This window comes from Lepisosteus oculatus, chromosome 14 (genome assembly GCF_040954835.1).
Source record: "Lepisosteus oculatus isolate fLepOcu1 chromosome 14, fLepOcu1.hap2, whole genome shotgun sequence".
In the NCBI taxonomy this organism is placed as follows: domain Eukaryota; kingdom Metazoa; phylum Chordata; class Actinopteri; order Semionotiformes; family Lepisosteidae; genus Lepisosteus; species Lepisosteus oculatus.
The window spans coordinates 37,821,437-37,841,038 of NC_090709.1; the positions used below are offsets into that span (position 1 = coordinate 37,821,437).

At 53.7% G+C, this 19,602-nt stretch overlaps 1 protein-coding gene across 1 annotated transcript in view; it reads left to right on the forward strand.

Moving 5' to 3' along the window:
• abhd16a (abhydrolase domain containing 16A, phospholipase) overlaps nt 1-19,602 on the forward strand; it is a gene marked incomplete at its 5' end in the record, with an annotated part of 35,161 nt that overhangs the window by 11,816 nt on the left and 3,743 nt on the right. The window contains 3 exon segments of the mRNA XM_069198033.1: nt 291-414; nt 1,504-1,608; nt 1,710-1,773. Of these exon segments, the coding sequence (XP_069054134.1) occupies nt 291-414; nt 1,504-1,608; nt 1,710-1,773 (293 nt within the window).

The window sequence follows — 19,602 nt, forward strand, 5'->3', positions numbered from 1 at the left end:
CACAACACCGTTAAAGCATGAGCCCAGTACAACACGCAACACCGTCACAGCTTGAGCCCAGTACAACACACAACTCCGTCACAGCATGAGCCCAATACAACACACAACACCGTCACACCATGAGCCCAGTACAACACACAACACCGTCACAGCATGAGCCCAGTACAACACAACTCTGTCACAGCTTGAGCCCAGTACAACACACAACACCGTCACAGCTTGAGCCCAGTACAACACACAACACTGTCACAGTAGCTGTTGATTCACGCTGTTCCCTCTGTGACCTGCAGGGGGTGCCGTTTCCCCAAAACGAGGCGAATGCTATGGATGTGGTGGTGCAGTACGCTATCCAGCGACTGGGCTTCCAGCCAGAGGACATCGTCCTGTACGCCTGGTCCATCGGGGGCTTCACAGGTACAGGCAGTGTGTGTGTATGAACCCCCCTCTCTCTCAGTGCAGTGTTCATGTACTGGAGTGTCCAGTCAGTGTGTGTGTATGAACCCCTCTCTCTCTCAGTGCAGTGTTCATGTACTGGAGTGTCCAGTCAGTGTGTGTGTATGAACCCCTCTCTCTCTCAGTGCAGTGTTCATGTACTGGAGTGTCCAGTCAGTGTGTGTGTATGAACCCCTCTCTCTCTCAGTGCAGTGTTCATGTACTGGAGTGTCCAGTCAGTGTGTGTGTATGAACCCCTCTCTCTCTCAGTGCAGTGTTCATGTACTGGAGTGTCCAGTCAGTGTGTCTGTATGAACCCCTCTCTCTCTCAGTGCAGTGTTCATGTACTGGAGTGTCCAGTCAGTGTGTGTGTATTAACCCCTCTCTCTCAGTGCAGTGTTCATGTACTGGAGTGTCCAGTCAGTGTGTCTGTATGAACCCCTCTCTCTCTCAGTGCAGTGTTCATGTACTGGAGTGTCCAGTCAGTGTGTCTGTATGAACCCCTCTCTCTCTCAGTGCAGTGTTCATGTACTGGAGTGTCCAGTCAGTGTGTCTGTATGAACCCCTCTCTCTCTCAGTGCAGTGCTAATGTACTGGAGTGTCCAGTCAGTGTGTGTGTATGAACCCCCCTCTCTCAGTGCAGTGTTCATGTCCTGGAGTGTCCAGTCAGTGTGTCTGTATGAACCCCTCTCTCTCTCAGTGCAGTGTTCATGTACTGGAGTGTCCAGTCAGTGTGTGTGTATGAACCCCCCTCTCTCAGTGCAGTGTTCATGTCCTGGAGTGTCCAGTCAGTGTGTTTGTATTAACCCCTCTCTCTCAGTGCAGTGTTCATGTCCTGGAGTGTCCAGTCAGTGTGTCTGTATGAACCCCTCTCTCTCTCTCTCAGTGCAGTGTTCATGTACTGGAGTGTCCAGTCAGTGTGTCTGTGTGAACCCCTCTCTCTCTCAGTACAGTGTTCATGTACTGGAGTGTCCAGTCAGTGTGTCTGTATGAACCCCTCTCTCTCTCAGTGCAGTGTTCATGTACTGGAGTGTCTGTATGAACCCCTCTCTCTCTCTGTCTCTCTCACAGCGACCTGGGCTGCGATGTCCTATCCAGACCTCCGTGCTCTTGTCCTGGATGCCTCCTTCGATGACCTCCTCCCCTTGGCCCTGAAGGTCATGCCGGAGAGCTGGAGTAAGTCTCCTCGCCTGTCGAAGACAAGACTGAGGCCGGAGGTGGTGGTGTTGGTGGGTCGGGGTCGAAGTTCACGGCCTGCCTCTCTCTCTGCCCTCTAGGGTCGCTGGTGACCAGGACAGTCCGGCAGTACATGAACCTAAACAACGCTGAGCAACTCTGCAAGTAAGACCCTCTCATCAGGGTAGAGATCGATACTGTAGAAAAATATCAATAGCAGCTCTGAGTGAGACCCTCTCATCGGGGTAGAGATCGATACTGTAGATCGATATCAATAGCAGCTCTGCGAGTGAGACCCTCTCATCGGGGTAGAGATCGACACTGTAGATCGATATCAATAGCAGCTCTGGGAGTGAGACCCTCTCATCGGGGTAGAGATCGACACTGTAGATCAGTATCAACAGCAGCTCTGGGTGAGACCCTCTCATCGGGGTAGAGATCGATACTGTAGATCGATATCAATAGCAGCTCTGCGAGTGAGACCCTCTCATCGGGGTAGAGATCGATACTGTAGATCGATATCAATAGCAGCTCTGCGAGTGAGACCCTCTCATCGGGGTAGAGATCGACACTGTAGATCAATATCAATAGCAGCTCTGAGTGAGACCCTCTCATCGGGGTAGAGATCGATACTGTAGATCGATATCAATAGCAGCTCTGGGAGTGAGACCCTTTCATCGGGGTAGAGATCGATACTGTAGATCAATATCAATAGCAGCTCTGCGAGTGAGACCCTCTCATCGGGGTAGAGATCGATACTGTAGATCGATATCAATAGCAGCTCTGAGTGAGACCCTCTCATCGGGGTAGAGATCGATACTGTAGATCGATATCAATAGCAGCTCTGCGAGTGAGACCCTCTCATCGGGGTAGAGATCGATACTGTAGATCAGTATCAATAGGAGCTCTGAGTGAGACCCTCTCATCGGGGTAGAGATCGATACTGTAGATCAATATCAATAGCAGCTCTGCGAGTGAGACCCTCTCATCGGGGTAGAGATCGATACTGTAGATCGATATCAATAGCAGCTCTGCCAGTGAGACCCTCTCATCGGGGTAGAGATCGATACTGTAGATCAATATCAATAGCAGCTCTGAGTGAGACCCTCTCATCGGGGTAGAGATCGATACTGTAGATCGGTATCAATAGCAGCTCTGCGAGTGAGACCCTCTCATCGGGGTAGAGATCGATACTGTAGATCGATATCAATAGCAGCTCTGCGAGTGAGACCCTCTCATCGGGGTACAGATCGATACTGTAGATCGATATCAATAGCAGCTCTGCGAGTGAGACCCTCTCATCGGGGTAGAGATCGACACTGTAGATCGATATCAATAGCAGCTCTGCGAGTGAGACCCTCTCATCGGGGTAGAGATCGACACTGTAGATCGATATCAATAGCAGCTCTGCGAGTGAGACCCTCTCATCGGGGTAGAGATCGACACTGTAGATCGATATCAATAGCAGCTCTGCGAGTCAGACCCTCTCATCGGGGTAGAGATCGATACTGTAGATCGATATCAATAGCAGCTCTGAGTGAGACCCTCTCATCGGGGTAGAGATCGATACTGTAGATCGATATCAATAGCAGCTCTGCGAGTGAGACCCTCTCATCGGGGTAGAGATCGACACTGTAGATCGATATCAATAGCAGCTCTGCGAGTGAGACCCTCTCATCGGGGTAGAGATCGATACTGTAGATCGATATCAATAGCAGCTCTGCGAGTGAGACCCTCTCATCGGGGTAGAGATCGATACTGTAGATCGATATCAATAGCAGCTCTGCGAGTGAGACCCTCTCATCGGGGTAGAGATCGATACTGTAGATCGATATCAATAGCAGCTCTGCGAGTGAGACCCTCTCATCGGGGTAGAGATCGACACTGTAGATCGGTATCAATAGCAGCTCTGCGAGTGAGACCCTCTCATCGGGGTAGAGATCGATACTGTAGATCGATATCAATAGCAGCTCTGAGTGAGACCCTCTCATCGGGGTAGAGATCGATACTGTAGATCGATATCAATAGCAGCTCTGCGAGTGAGACCCTCTCATCGGGGTAGAGATCGACACTGTAGATCAGTATCAACAGCAGCTCTGAGTGAGACCCTCTCATCGGGGTAGAGATCGATACTGTAGATCGATATCAATAGCAGCTCTGCGAGTGAGACCCTCTCATCGGGGTAGAGATCGACACTGTAGATAGATATCAATAGCAGCTCTACGAGTGAGACCCTCTCATCGGGGTAGAGATCGATACTGTAGATCGATATCAATAGCAGCTCTGGGAGTGAGACCCTCTCATCGGCGTAGAGATCAATACTGTAGATCGATATCAATAGCAGCTCTGAGTGAGACCCTCTCATCGGGGTAGAGATCGACACTGTAGATCAGTATCAATAGCAGCTCTGCGAGTGAGACCCTCTCATCGGGGTAGAGATCAATACTGTAGATCGATATCAATAGCAGCTCTGCGAGTGAGACCCTCTCATCGGGGTAGAGATCGATACTGTAGATCAGTATCAATAGCAGCTCTGCGAATGAGACCCTCTCATCGGGGTAGAGATCGACACTGTAGATCAGTATCAATAGCAGCTCTGCGAGTGAGACCCTCTCATCGGGGTAGAGATCGATACTGTAGATCAATATCAATAGCAGCTCTGAGTGAGACCCTCTCATCGGGGTAGAGATCGATACTGTAGATCGATATCAATAGCAGCTCTGCGAGTGAGACCCTCTCATCGGGGTAGAGATCGATACTGTAGATCGATATCAATAGCAGCTCTGAGTGAGACCCTCTCATCGGGGTAGAGATCGACACTGTAGATCAGTATCAATAGCAGCTCTGCGAGTGAGACCCTCTCATCGGGGTAGAGATCTGCTCTGTCCCTGTGATCGATACTGCGGGTTGTCACTCTGCTCTGTCCCTGTGATCGATACTGCGGGTTGTCACACTGCTCTGCTCTGTGATCGATACTGCGGGTTGTCACACTGCTCTGTCCCTGTGATCGATACTGCGGGTTGTCACTCTGCTCTGTCCCTGTGATCGATACTGCGGGTTGTCACTCTGCTCTGTCTCTGTGATCGATACTGCGGGTTGTCACTCTGCTCTGTCCCTGTGATCGATACTGCGGGTTGTCACTCTGCTCTGTGATCGACACTGCGGGTTGTCACACTGCTCTGTCCCTGTGATCGATACTGCGGGTTGTCACTCTGCTCTGTCCCTGTGATCGATACTGCGGGTTGTCACACTGCTCTGTCCCTGTGATCGATACTGCGGGTTGTCACTCTGCTCTGTGATCGATACTGCGGGTTGTCACTCTGCTCTGTCCCTGTGATCGATACTGCGGGTTGTCACTCTGCTCTGTGATCGATACTGCGGGTTGTCACACTGCTCTGTCCCCGTGATCGATACTGCGGGTTGTCACTCTGCTCTGTCCCTGTGATCGATACTGCGGGTTGTCACTCTGCTCTGTGATCGATACTGCGGGTTGTCACTCTGCTCTGTCCCTGTGATCGATACTGCGGGTTGTCACTCTGCTCTGTCTCTGTGATCGATACTGCGGGTTGTCACTCTGCTCTGTCCCTGTGATCGATACTGCTGGTTGTCACTCTGCTCTGTCCCTGTGATCGATACTGCGGGTTGTCACTCTGCTCTGTCTCTGTGATCGATACTGCGGGTTGTCACTCTGCTCTGTCCCTGTGATCGATACTGCGGGTTGTCACTCTGCTCTGTCCCCGTGATCGATACTGCGGGTTGTCACTCTGCTCTGTCCCTGTGATCGATACTGCGGGTTGTCACACTGCTCTGTCCCTGTGATCGATACTGCGGGTTGTCACACTGCTCTGCTCTGTCCCTGTGATCGATACTGCGGGTTGTCACTCTGCTCTGTCTCTGTGATCGATACTGCGGGTTGTCACTCTGCTCTGTCCCCGTGATCGATACTGCGGGTTGTCACTCTGCTCTGCTCTGTGATCGATACTGCGGGTTGTCACTCTGCTCTGTCCCCGTGATCGATACTGCGGGTTGTCACTCTGCTCTGCTCTGTGATCGATACTGCGGGTTGTCACTCTGCTCTGTCCCTGTGATCGATACTGCGGGTTGTCACACTGCTTTGTCCCTGTGATCGATACTGCGGGTTGTCACTCTGCTCTGTCCCTGTGATCGATACTGCGGGTTGTCACTCTGCTCTGTCCCAGTGATCGATACTGCGGGTTGTCACTCTGCTCTGTCCCTGTGATCGATACTGCGGGTTGTCACTCTCCTCTGTGATCGATACTGCGGGTTGTCACTCTGCTCTGTGATCGATACTGCGGGTTGTCACACTGCTCTGCTCTGTGATCGATACTGCGGGTTGTCACACTGCTCTGCTCTGTCCCTGTGATCGATACTGCGGGTTGTCACACTGCTCTGCTCTGTCCCTGTGATCGATACTGCAGGTTGTCACTCTGCTCTGTCTCTGTGATCGATACTGCGGGTTGTCACTCTGCTCTGCTCTGTGATCGATACTGCGGGTTGTCACTCTGCTCTGTCCCTGTGATCGATACTGCGGGTTGTCACTCTGCTCTGCTCTGTGATCGATACTGCGGGTTGTCACACTGCTCTGTCCCTGTGATCGATACTGCGGGTTGTCACACTGCTCTGTCCCTGTGATCGATACTGCGGGTTGTCACACTGCTCTGTCCCCGTGATCGATACTGCTGGTTGTCACTCTGCTCTGTCCCCGTGATCGATACTGCGGGTTGTCACTCTGCTCTGTACCTGTGATCGATACTGCGGGTTGTCACTCTGCTCTGTCCCTGTGATCGATACTGCGGGTTGTCACTCTGTTCTGTCCCTGTGATCGATACTGCGGGTTGTCACTCTGCTCTGTCCCTGTGATCGATACTGCGGGTTGTCACTCTGCTCTGTCCCTGTGATCGATACTGCGGGTTGTCACACTGCTCTGTGATCGATACTGCGGGTTGTCACTCTGCTCTGTCCCTGTGATCGATACTGCGGGTTGTCACTCTGCTCTGTCCCTGTGATCGATACTGCGGGTTGTCACACTGCTCTGTCTCTGTGATCGATACTGCGGGTTGTCACACTGCTCTGTCCCTGTGATCGATACTGCGGGTTGTCACTCTGCTCTGTGATCGATACTGCGGGTTGTCACTCTGCTCTGTCCCTGTGATCGATACTGCGGGTTGTCACTCTGCTCTGTGATCGATACTGCGGGTTGTCACACTGCTCTGTCCCTGTGATCGATACTGCGGGTTGTCACACTGCTCTGTCCCTGTGATCGATACTGCGGGTTGTCACTCTGCTCTGTACCTGTGATCGATACTGCGGGTTGTCACTCTGCTCTGCTCTGTGATCGATACTGCGGGTTGTCACTCTGCTCTGTCCCTGTGATCGATACTGCGGGTTGTCACTCTGCTCTGTCCCTGTGATCGATACTGCGGGCTGTCACTCTGCTCTGTCCCCGTGATCGATACTGCGGGTTTTCACTCTGCTCTGTCCCCGTAATCGATACTGCTGGTTGTCACTCTGCTCTGTCCCCGTGATCGATACTGCGGGTTGTCACACTGCTCTGTCCCTGTGATCGATACTGCGGGTTGTCACTCTGCTCTGCTCTGTCCCTGTGATCGATACTGCGGGTTGTCACTCTGCTCTGTGCCCGTGATCGATACTGCGGGTTGTCACTCTGCTCTGTGATCGATACTGCGGGTGTTCACACTGCTCTGTCCCTGTGATCGATACTGCGGGTTGTCACTCTGCTCTGTTCCCGTGATCGATACTGCGGGTTGTCACTCTGCTCTGCTCTGTCCCTGTGATCGATACTGCGGGTTGTCACTCTGCTCTGTCCCTGTGATCGATACTGCGGGTTGTCACTCTGCTCTGTCCCTGTGATCGATACTGCGGGTTGTCACTCTGCTCTGTTCCCGTGATCGATACTGCGGGTTGTCACACTGCTCTGTCCCCGTGATCGATACTGCGGGTTGTCACACTGCTCTGTCTCTGTGATCGATACTGCGGGTTGTCACTCTGCTCTGTGATCGATACTGCGGGTTGTCACTCTGCTCTGTCCCTGTGATCGATACTGCGGGTTGTCACTCTGCTCTGTCTCTGTGATCGATACTGCGGGTTGTCACTCTGCTCTGCTCTGTGATCGATACTGCGGGTTGTCACTCTGCTCTGTTCCCGTGATCGATACTGCGGGTTATCACTCTGCTCTGTTTCCGTGATCGATACTGCGGGTTGTCACTCTGCTCTGTCCCTGTGATCGATACTGCGGGTTGTCACTCTGCTCTGTCTCTGTGATCGATACTGCGGGTTGTCACTCTGCTCTGCTCTGTGATCGATACTGCGGGTTGTCACTCTGCTCTGTTCCCGTGATCGATACTGCGGGTTGTCACTCTGCTCTGTCCCTGTGATCGATACTGCGGGTTGTCACTCTGCTCTGTCCCTGAAATCGATACTGCGGGTTGTCACTCTGCTCTGTCTCTGTGATCGATACTGCGGGTTGTCACTCTGCTCTGCTCTGTGATCGATACTGCGGGTTGTCACTCTGCTCTGTCCCTGTGATCGATACTGCGGGTTGTCACACTGCTCTGTCCCTGTGATCGATACTGCGGGTTGTGACACTGCTCTGTCCCTGTGATCGATACTGCGGGTTGTCACACTGCTCTGCTCTGTCCCTGTGATCGATACTGCGGGTTGTCACTCTGCTCTGTCCCTGTGATCGATACTGCGGGTTGTCACTCTGCTCTGTCCCTGTGATTGATACTGCGGGTTGTCACTCTGCTCTGTCTCTGTGATCGATACTGCGGGTTGTCACTCTGCTCTGTTCCCGTGATCGATACTGCGGGTTGTCACTCTGCTCTGTCCCTGTGATCGATACTGCGGGTTGTCACTCTGCTCTGTCCCTGTGATCGATACTGCGGGTTGTCACTCTGCTCTGTCCCTGTGATCGATACTGCGGGTTGTCACACTGCTCTGTCCCTGTGATCGATACTGCGGGTTGTCACTCTGCTCTGTCTCTGTGATCGATACTGCGGGTTGTCCCTCTGCTCTGCTCTGTGATCGATACTGCGGGTTGTCACTCTGCTCTGTTCCCGTAATCGATACTGCGGGTTGTCACTCTGCTCTGTCCCTGTGATCGATACTGCGGGTTGTCACTCTGCTCTGTCTCTGTGATCGATACTGCGGGCTGTCACACTGCTCTGTCCCCGTGATCGATACTGCGGGTTGTCACTCTGCTCTGTCCCTGTGATCGATACTGCGGGTTGTCACACTGCTCTGTCCCTGTGATCGATACTGCGGGTTGTCACACTGCTCTGTCCCTGTGATCGATACTGCGGGTTGTCACTCTGCTCTGTCTCTGTGATCGATACTGCGGGTTGTCCCTCTGCTCTGCTCTGTGATCGATACTGCGGGTTGTCACTCTGCTCTGTTCCCGTAATCGATACTGCGGGTTGTCACTCTGCTCTGTCCCTGTGATCGATACTGCGGGTTGTCACTCTGCTCTGTCTCTGTGATCGATACTGCGGGTTGTCACTCTGCTCTGCTCTGTGATCGATACTGCGGGTTGTCACTCTGCTCTGTCCCTGTGATCGATACTGCGGGTTGTCACACTGCTCTGTCCCTGTGATCGATACTGCGGGCTGTCACACTGCTCTGCTCTGTCCCTGTGATCGATACTGCGGGTTGTCACTCTGCTCTGTCCCTGTGATCGATACTGCGGGTTGTCACTCTGCTCTGTCCCTGTGATCGATACTGCGGGTTGTCACTCTGCTCTGCTCTGTGATCGATACTGCGGGTTGTCACTCTGCTCTGTGATCGATACTGCGGGTTGTCACACTGCTCTGTCCCCGTGATCGATACTGCGGGTTGTCACTCTGCTCTGTCCCTGTGATCGATACTGCGGGTTGTCACTCTGCTCTGTCCCTGTGATCGATACTGCGGGTTTTCACTCTGCTCTGTCTCTGTGATCGATACTGCGGGTTGTCACTCTGCTCTGTTCCCGTGATCGATACTGCGGGTTGTCACTCTGCTCTGTCCCTGTGATCGATACTGCGGGTTGTCACTCTGCTCTGTCCCTGTGATCGATACTGCGGGTTGTCACTCTGCTCTGCTCTGTCCCTGTGATCGATACTGCGGGTTGTCACACTGCTCTGTCCCTGTGATCGATACTGCGGGTTGTCACTCTGCTCTGTCCCTGTGATCGATACTGCGGGTTGTCACTCTGCTCTGTCCCTGTGATCGATACTGCGGGTTGTCACTCTGCTCTGTTCCCGTGATCGATACTGCGGGTTGTCACACTGCTCTGTCCCCGTGATCGATACTGCGGGTTGTCACACTGCTCTGTCTCAGTGATCGATACTGCGGGTTGTCACTCTGCTCTGTGATCGATACTGCGGGTTGTCACTCTGCTCTGTCCCTGTGATCGATACTGCGGGTTGTCACTCTGCTCTGTCTCTGTGATCGATACTGCGGGTTGTCACTCTGCTCTGCTCTGTGATCGATACTGCGGGTTGTCACTCTGCTCTGTTCCCGTGATCGATACTGCGGGTTGTCACTCTGCTCTGTTTCCGTGATCGATACTGCGGGTTGTCACTCTGCTCTGTCCCTGTGATCGATACTGCGGGTTGTCACTCTGCTCTGTCTCTGTGATCGATACTGCGGGTTGTCACTCTGCTCTGCTCTGTGATCGATACTGCGGGTTGTCACTCTGCTCTGTTCCCGTGATCGATACTGCGGGTTGTCACTCTGCTCTGTCCCTGTGATCGATACTGCGGGTTGTCACACTGCTCTGCTCTGTGATCGATACTGCGGGTTGTCACTCTGCTCTGTCCCTGTGATCGATACTGCGGGTTGTCACACTGCTCTGCTCTGTCCCCGTGATCGATACTGCGGGTTGTCACACTGCTCTGTCCCTGTGATCGATACTGCGGGTTGTCACACTGCTCTGTCCCTGTGATCGATACTGCGGGTTGTCACACTGCTCTGCTCTGTCCCCGTGATCGATACTGCGGGTTGTCACTCTGCTCTGTCCCTGTGATCGATACTGCGGGTTGTCACACTGCTCTGTCCCTGTGATCGATACTGCGGGTTGTCACTCTGCTCTGCTCTGTGATCGATACTGTGGGTTGTCACTCTGCTCTGTCCCTGTGATCGATACTGCGGGTTGTCACACTGCTCTGTCCCTGTGATCGATACTGCGGGTTGTCACTCTGCTCTGTCCCTGTGATCGATACTGCGGGTTGTCACTCTGCTCTGTCTCTGTGATCGATACTGCGGGTTGTCACTCTGCTCTGTCTCTGTGATCGATACTGCGGGTTGTCACTCTGCTCTGCTCTGTGATCGATACTGCGGGTTGTCACTCTGCTCTGTTCCCGTGATCGATACTGCGGGTTGTCACTCTGCTCTGTCCCTGTGATCGATACTGCGGGTTGTCACTCTGCTCTGTCTCTGTGATCGATACTGTGGGTTGTCACTCTGCTCTGTCCCTGTGATCGATACTGCGGGTTGTCACTCTGCTCTGTCCCTGTGATCGATACTGCGGGTTGTCACTCTGCTCTGTCCCTGTGATCGATACTGCGGGTTGTCACACTGCTCTGCTCTGTCCCTGTGATCGATACTGCGGGTTGTCACTCCGCTCTGTCCCTGTGATCGATACTGTGGGTTGTCACTCTGCTCTGTCCCTGTGATCGATACTGCGGGTTGTCACACTGCTCTGCTCTGTGATCGATACTGCGGGTTGTCACACTGCTCTGTCCCTGTGATCGATACTGCGGGTTGTCACTCTGCTCTGTCCCTGTGATCGATACTGCGGGTTGTCACACTGCTCTGTCCCTATGATCAATACTGCGGGTTGTCACTCTGCTCTGTCCCTGTGATCGATACTGCGGGTTGTCACTCTGCTCTGTCCCTGTGATCGATACTGCGGGTTGTCACTCTGCTCTGTCTCTGTGATCGATACTGCGGGTTGTCACTCTGCTCTGTCCCTGTGATCGATACTGCGGGTTGTCACTCTGCTCTGTCTCTGTGATCGATACTGCGGGTGTTCACTCTGCTCTGTCCCTGTGATCGATACTGCGGGTTGTCACTCTGCTCTGTCCCTGTGATCGATACTGCGGGTTGTCACACTGCTCTGCTCTGTGATCGATACTGCGGGTTGTCACTCTGCTCTGCTCTGTCCCTGTGATCGATACTGCGGGTTGTCACTCTGCTCTGTCCCTGTGATCGATACTGCGGGTTGTCACTCTGCTCTGTCCCTGTGATCGATACTGCGGGTTGTCACACTGCTCTGTCCCTGTGATCGATACTGCGGGTTGTCACTCTGCTCTGTCTCTGTGATCGATACTGCGGGTTGTCACTCTGCTCTGTCCCTGTGATCGATACTGCGGGTTGTCACTCTGCTCTGTCCCTGTGATCGATACTGCGGGTTGTCACTCTGCTCTGTGATCGATACTGCGGGTTGTCACACTGCTCTGCTCTGTGATCGATACTGCGGGTTGTCACACTGCTCTGCTCTGTCCCTGTGATCGATACTGCGGGTTGTCACTCTGCTCTGTCCCTGTGATCGATACTGCGGGTTGTCACACTGCTCTGTGATCGATACTGCGGGTTGTCACTCTGCTCTGTGATCGATACTGCGGGTTGTCACACTGCTCTGCTCTGTGATCGATACTGCGGGTTGTCACTCTGCTCTGTCCCTGTGATCGATACTGTGGGTTGTCACTCTGCTCTGTGATCGATACTGTGGGTTGTCACTCTGCTCTGTCTCTGTGATCGATACTGCGGGTTGTCACTCTGCTCTGTCCCCGTGATCGATACTGCGGGTTGTCACTCTGCTCTGCTCTGTCCCTGTGATCGATACTGTGGGTTGTCACTCTGCTCTGTCCCTGTGATCGATACTGCGGGTTGTCACTCTGCTCTGTCCCTGTGATCGATACTGCGGGTTGTCACACTGCTCTGCTCTGTCCCTGTGATCGATACTGCTGGTTGTCACTCTGCTCTGTCCCTGTGATCGATACTGCGGGTTGTCACTCTGCTCTGTCCCTGTGATCGATACTGCGGGTTGTCACACTGCTCTGTCCCTGTGATCGATACTGCGGGTTGTCACTCTGCTCTGTCCCTGTGATCGATACTGCGGGTTGTCACTCTGCTCTGTCCCTGTGATCGATACTGCGGGTTGTCACACTGCTCTGCTCTGTCCCTGTGATCGATACTGCGGGTTGTCACTCCGCTCTGTCCCTGTGATCGATACTGTGGGTTGTCACTCTGCTCTGTCCCTGTGATCGATACTGCGGGTTGTCACACTGCTCTGCTCTGTGATCGATACTGCGGGTTGTCACACTGCTCTGTCCCTGTGATCGATACTGCGGGTTGTCACTCTGCTCTGTCCCTGTGATCGATACTGCGGGTTGTCACACTGCTCTGCTCTGTCCCTGTGATCGATACTGCGGGTTGTCACACTGCTCTGTCCCTATGATCAATACTGCGGGTTGTCACTCTGCTCTGTCCCTGTGATCGATACTGCGGGTTGTCACTCTGCTCTGTCCCTGTGATCGATACTGCGGGTTGTCACTCTGCTCTGTCTCTGTGATCGATACTGCGGGTTGTCACTCTGCTCTGTCCCTGTGATCGATACTGCGGGTTGTCACTCTGCTCTGTCTCTGTGATCGATACTGCGGGTGTTCACTCTGCTCTGTCCCTGTGATCGATACTGCGGGTTGTCACTCTGCTCTGTCCCTGTGATCGATACTGCGGGTTGTCACACTGCTCTGCTCTGTGATCGATACTGCGGGTTGTCACTCTGCTCTGCTCTGTCCCTGTGATCGATACTGCGGGTTGTCACTCTGCTCTGTCCCTGTGATCGATACTGCGGGTTGTCACTCTGCTCTGTCCCTGTGATCGATACTGCGGGTTGTCACACTGCTCTGTCCCTGTGATCGATACTGCGGGTTGTCACTCTGCTCTGTCTCTGTGATCGATACTGCGGGTTGTCACTCTGCTCTGTCCCTGTGATCGATACTGCAGGTTGTCACTCTGCTCTGTCTCTGTGATCGATACTGGGGGTTGTCACTCTGCTCTGTGATCGATACTGCGGGTTGTCACACTGCTCTGCTCTGTGATCGATACTGCGGGTTGTCACACTGCTCTGCTCTGTCCCTGTGATCGATACTGCGGGTTGTCACTCTGCTCTGTCCCTGTGATCGATACTGCGGGTTGTCACACTGCTCTGTGATCGATACTGCGGGTTGTCACTCTGCTCTGTGATCGATACTGCGGGTTGTCACACTGCTCTGCTCTGTGATCGATACTGCGTGTTGTCACTCTGCTCTGTCCCTGTGATCGATACTGTGGGTTGTCACTCTGCTCTGTGATCGATACTGTGGGTTGTCACTCTGCTCTGTCTCTGTGATCGATACTGCGGGTTGTCACTCTGCTCTGTCCCCGTGATCGATACTGCGGGTTGTCACTCTGCTCTGCTCTGTCCCTGTGATCGATACTGTGGGTTGTCACTCTGCTCTGTCCCTGTGATCGATACTGCGGGTTGTCACTCTGCTCTGTCCCTGTGATCGATACTGCGGGTTGTCACACTGCTCTGCTCTGTCCCTGTGATCGATACTGCTGGTTGTCACTCTGCTCTGTCCCTGTGATCGATACTGCTGGTTGTCACTCTGCTCTGTCCCTGTGATCGATACTGCGGGTTGTCACACTGCTCTGTCCCTGTGATCGATACTGCGGGTTGTCACACTGCTCTGTCCCTGTGATCGATACTGCGGGTTGTCACTCTGCTCTGTCCCTGTGATCGATACTGCGGGTTGTCACTCTGCTCTGTCCCTGTGATCGATACTGCGGGTTGTCACTCTGCTCTGTCCCTGTGATCGATACTGCGGGTTGTCACACTGCTCTGCTCTGTGATCGATACTGCGGGTTGTCACTCTGCTCTGTCCCTGTGATCGATACTGCGGGTTGTCACACTGCTCTGCTCTGTCCCCGTGATCGATACTGCGGGTTGTCACACTGCTCTGCTTTGCTCTGTGATCGATACTGCGGGTTGTCACTCTGCTCTGTCCCTGTGATCGATACTGCGGGTTGTCACACTGCTCTGTGATCGATACTGCGGTTTGTCACTCTGCTCTGTCCCTGTGATCGATACTGCGGGTTGTCACTCTGCTCTGTCCCTGTGATCGATACTGCGGGTTGTCACACTGCTCTGTCCCTGTGATCGATACTGCGGGTTGTCACTCTGCTCTGCTCTGTGATCGATACTGTGGGTTGTCACTCTGCTCTGTCCCTGTGATCGATACTGCGGGTTGTCACACTGCTCTGCTCTGTGATCGATACTGCGGGTTGTCACTCTGCTCTGTCCCCGTGATCGATACTGCGGGTTGTCACTCTGCTCTGTCCCTGTGATCGATACTGCGGGTTGTCACTCTGCTCTGCTCTGTGATCGATACTGCGGGTTGTCACTCTGCTCTGTCCCTGTGATCGATACTGCGGGTTGTCACTCTGCTCTGTCCCTGTGATCGATACTGCGGGTTGTCACTCTGCTCTGTCTCTGTGATCGATACTGCGGGTTGTCACTCTGCTCTGTCTCTGTGATCGATACTGCGGGTTGTCACTCTGCTCTGTCCCCGTGATCGATACTGCGGGTTGTCACTCTGCTCTGCTCTGTCCCTGTGATCGATACTGTGGGTTGTCACTCTGCTCTGTCCCTGTGATCGATACTGCGGGTTGTCACTCTGCTCTGTCCCTGTGATCGATACTGCGGGTTGTCACACTGCTCTGCTCTGTCCCTGTGATCGATACTGCTGGTTGTCACTCTGCTCTGTCCCTGTGATCGATACTGCGGGTTGTCACTCTGCTCTGTCCCTGTGATCGATACTGCGGGTTGTCACACTGCTCTGTCCCTGTGATCGATACTGCGGGTTGTCACACTGCTCTGTCCCTGTGATCGATACTGCGGGTTGTCACTCTGCTCTGTCCCTGTGATCGATACTGCGGGTTGTCACTCTGCTCTGTCCCTGTGATCGATACTGCGGGTTGTCACTCTGCTCTGTCCCTGTGATCGATACTGCGGGTTGTCACACTGCTCTGCTCTGTGATCGATACTGCGGGTTGTCACTCTGCTCTGTCCCTGTGATCGATACTGCGGGTTGTCACACTGCTCTGCTCTGTCCCCGTGATCGATACTGCGGGTTGTCACACTGCTCTGCTTTGCTCTGTGATCGATACTGCGGGTTGTCACTCTGCTCTGTCCCTGTGATCGATACTGCGGGTTGTCACACTGCTCTGTGATCGATACTGCGGTTTGTCACTCTGCTCTGTCCCTGTGATCGATACTGCGGGTTGTCACTCTGCTCTGTCCCTGTGATCGATACTGCGGGTTGTCACACTGCTCTGTCCCTGTGATCGATACTGCGGGTTGTCACTCTGCTCTGCTCTGTGATCGATACTGTGGGTTGTCACTCTGCTCTGTCCCTGTGATCGATACTGCGGGTTGTCACACTGCTCTGTTCTGTGATCGATACTGCGGGTTGTCACTCTGCTCTGTCCCCGTGATCGATACTGCGGGTTGTCACTCTGCTCTGTCCCTGTGATCGATACTGCGGGTTGTCACTCTGCTCTGCTCTGTGATCGATACTGCGGGTTGTCACTCTGCTCTGTCCCTGTGATCGATACTGCGGGTTGTCACTCTGCTCTGTCCCTGTGATCGATACTGCGGGTTGTCACTCTGCTCTGTCTCTGTGATCGATACTGCGGGTTGTCACTCTGCTCTGTCCCTGTGATCGATACTGCGGGTTGTCACTCTGCTCTGTCCCTGTGATCGATACTGCTGGTTGTCACTCTGCTCTGTCTCTGTGATCGATACTGCGGGTTGTCTCTCTGCTCTGTCCCTGTGATCGATACTGCGGGTTGTCACTCTGCTCTGTCCCTGTGATCGATACTGCGGGTTGTCACTCTGCTCTGTGATCGATACTGCGGGTTGTCACTCTGCTCTGTCCCTGTGATCGATACTGCGGGTTGTCACTCTGCTCTGTCCCTGTGATCGATACTGCGGGTTGTCACTCTGCTCTGTCCCCGTGATCGATACTGCGGGTTGTCACTCTGCTCTGTCCCCGTGATCGATACTGCGGGTTGTCACACTGCTCTGCTTTGCTCTGTGATCGATACTGCGGGTTGTCACTCTGCTCTGTCCCTGTGATCGATACTGCGGGTTGTCACACTGCTCTGTGATCGATACTGCGGTTTGTCACTCTGCTCTGTCCCTGTGATCGATACTGCGGGTTGTCACTCTGCTCTGTCCCTGTGATCGATACTGCGGGTTGTCACACTGCTCTGTCCCTGTGATCGATACTGCGGGTTGTCACTCTGCTCTGCTCTGTGATCGATACTGTGGGTTGTCACTCTGCTCTGTCCCTGTGATCGATACTGCGGGTTGTCACACTGCTCTGCTCTGTGATCGATACTGCGGGTTGTCACTCTGCTCTGTCCCCGTGATCGATACTGCGGGTTGTCACTCTGCTCTGTCCCTGTGATCGATACTGCGGGTTGTCACTCTGCTCTGCTCTGTGATCGATACTGCGGGTTGTCACTCTGCTCTGTCCCTGTGATCGATACTGCCGGTTGTCACTCTGCTCTGTCCCTGTGATCGATACTGCGGGTTGTCACTCTGCTCTGTCTCTGTGATCGATACTGCGGGTTGTCACTCTGCTCTGTCTCTGTGATCGATACTGCGGGTTGTCACTCTGCTCTGTCCCCGTGATCGATACTGCGGGTTGTCACTCTGCTCTGCTCTGTCCCTGTGATCGATACTGTGGGTTGTCACTCTGCTCTGTCCCTGTGATCGATACTGCGGGTTGTCACTCTGCTCTGTCCCTGTGATCGATACTGCGGGTTGTCACACTGCTCTGCTCTGTCCCTGTGATCGATACTGCTGGTTGTCACTCTGCTCTGTCCCTGTGATCGATACTGCGGGTTGTCACTCTGCTCTGTCCCTGTGATCGATACTGCGGGTTGTCACTCTGCTCTGTCCCTGTGATCGATACTGCGGGTTGTCACTCTGCTCTGTCCCTGTGATCGATACTGCGGGTTGTCACTCTGCTCTGTCCCTGTGATCGATACTGCGGGTTGTCACACTGCTCTGCTCTGTGATCGATACTGCGGGTTGTCACTCTGCTCTGTCCCTGTGATCGATACTGCGGGTTGTCACACTGCTCTGCTCTGTCCCCGTGATCGATACTGCGGGTTGTCACACTGCTCTGCTTTGCTCTGTGATCGATACTGCGGGTTGTCACTCTGCTCTGTCCCTGTGATCGATACTGCGGGTTGTCACACTGCTCTGTGATCGATACTGCGGTTTGTCACTCTGCTCTGTCCCTGTGATCGATACTGCGGGTTGTCACTCTGCTCTGTCACTGTGATCGATACTGCGGGTTGTCACACTGCTCTGTCCCTGTGATCGATACTGCGGGTTGTCACTCTGCTCTGCTCTGTGATCGATACTGTGGGTTGTCACTCTGCTCTGTCCCTGTGATCGATACTGCGGGTTGTCACACTGCTCTGTTCTGTGATCGATACTGCGGGTTGTCACTCTGCTCTGTCCCCGTGATCGATACTGCGGGTTGTCACTCTGCTCTGTCCCTGTGATCGATACTGCGGGTTGTCACTCTGCTCTGCTCTGTGATCGATACTGCGGGTTGTCACTCTGCTCTGTCCCTGTGATCGATACTGCGGGTTGTCACTCTGCTCTGTCCCTGTGATCGATACTGCGGGTTGTCACTCTGCTCTGTCTCTGTGATCGATACTGCGGGTTGTCACTCTGCTCTGTCCCTGTGATCGATACTGCGGGTTGTCACTCTGCTCTGTCCCTGTGATCGATACTGCTGGTTGTCACTCTGCTCTGTCTCTGTGATCGATACTGCGGGTTGTCTCTCTGCTCTGTCCCTGTGATCGATACTGCGGGTTGTCACTCTGCTCTGTCCCTGTGATCGATACTGCGGGTTGTCACTCTGCTCTGTGATCGATACTGCGGGTTGTCACTCTGCTCTGTCCCTGTGATCGATACTGCGGGTTGTCACTCTGCTCTGTCCCTGTGATCGATACTGCGGGTTGTCACTCTGCTCTGTCCCTGTGATCGATACTGCGGGTTGTCACTCTGCTCTGTCCCCGTGATCGATACTGCGGGTTGTCACTCTGCTCTGTCCCTGTGATCGATACTGCGGCTTGTCACTCTGCTCTGTAATCGATACTGCGGGTTGTCACTCTGCTCTGTCCCTGTGATCGATACTGCGGCTTGTCACTCTGCTCTGTGATCGATACCGCTGGTTGTCACTCTGCTCTGTCTCCGTGATCGATACTGCGGGTTGTCACTCTGCTCTGTCCCTGTGATCGATACTGCGGGTTGTCACTCTGCTCTGTACCTGTGATCGATACTGCGGGTTGTCACACTGCTCTGTCCCCGTGATCGATACTGCGGGTTGTCACTCTGCTCTGCTCTGTGATCGATACTGTGGGTTGTCACTCTGCTCTGTCCCTGTGATCGATACTGCGGGTTGTCACTCTGCTCTGCTCTGTGATCGATACTGCGGGTTGTCACTCTGCTCTGTCCCTGTGATCGATACTGCGGGTTGTCACTCTGCTCTGCTTTGTGATCGATACTGCGGGTTGTCACTCTGCTCTGTCCCTGTGATCGATACTGCGGGTTGTCACTCTGCTCTGTCCCTGTGATCGATACTGCGGGTTGTCACTCTGCTCTGCTCTGTGATCGATACTGAGGGTTGTCACTCTGCTCTGTCCCTGTGATCGATACTGCGGGTTGTCACTCTGCTCTGTCTCTGTGATCGATACTGCGGGTTGTCACTCTGCTCTGTCCCTGTGATCGATACTGCGGGTTGTCACTCTGCTCTGCTCTGTGATCGATACTGCGGGTTGTCACACTGCTCTGTCCCTGTGATCGATACTGCGGGTTGTCACTCTGCTCTGTCCCTGTGATCG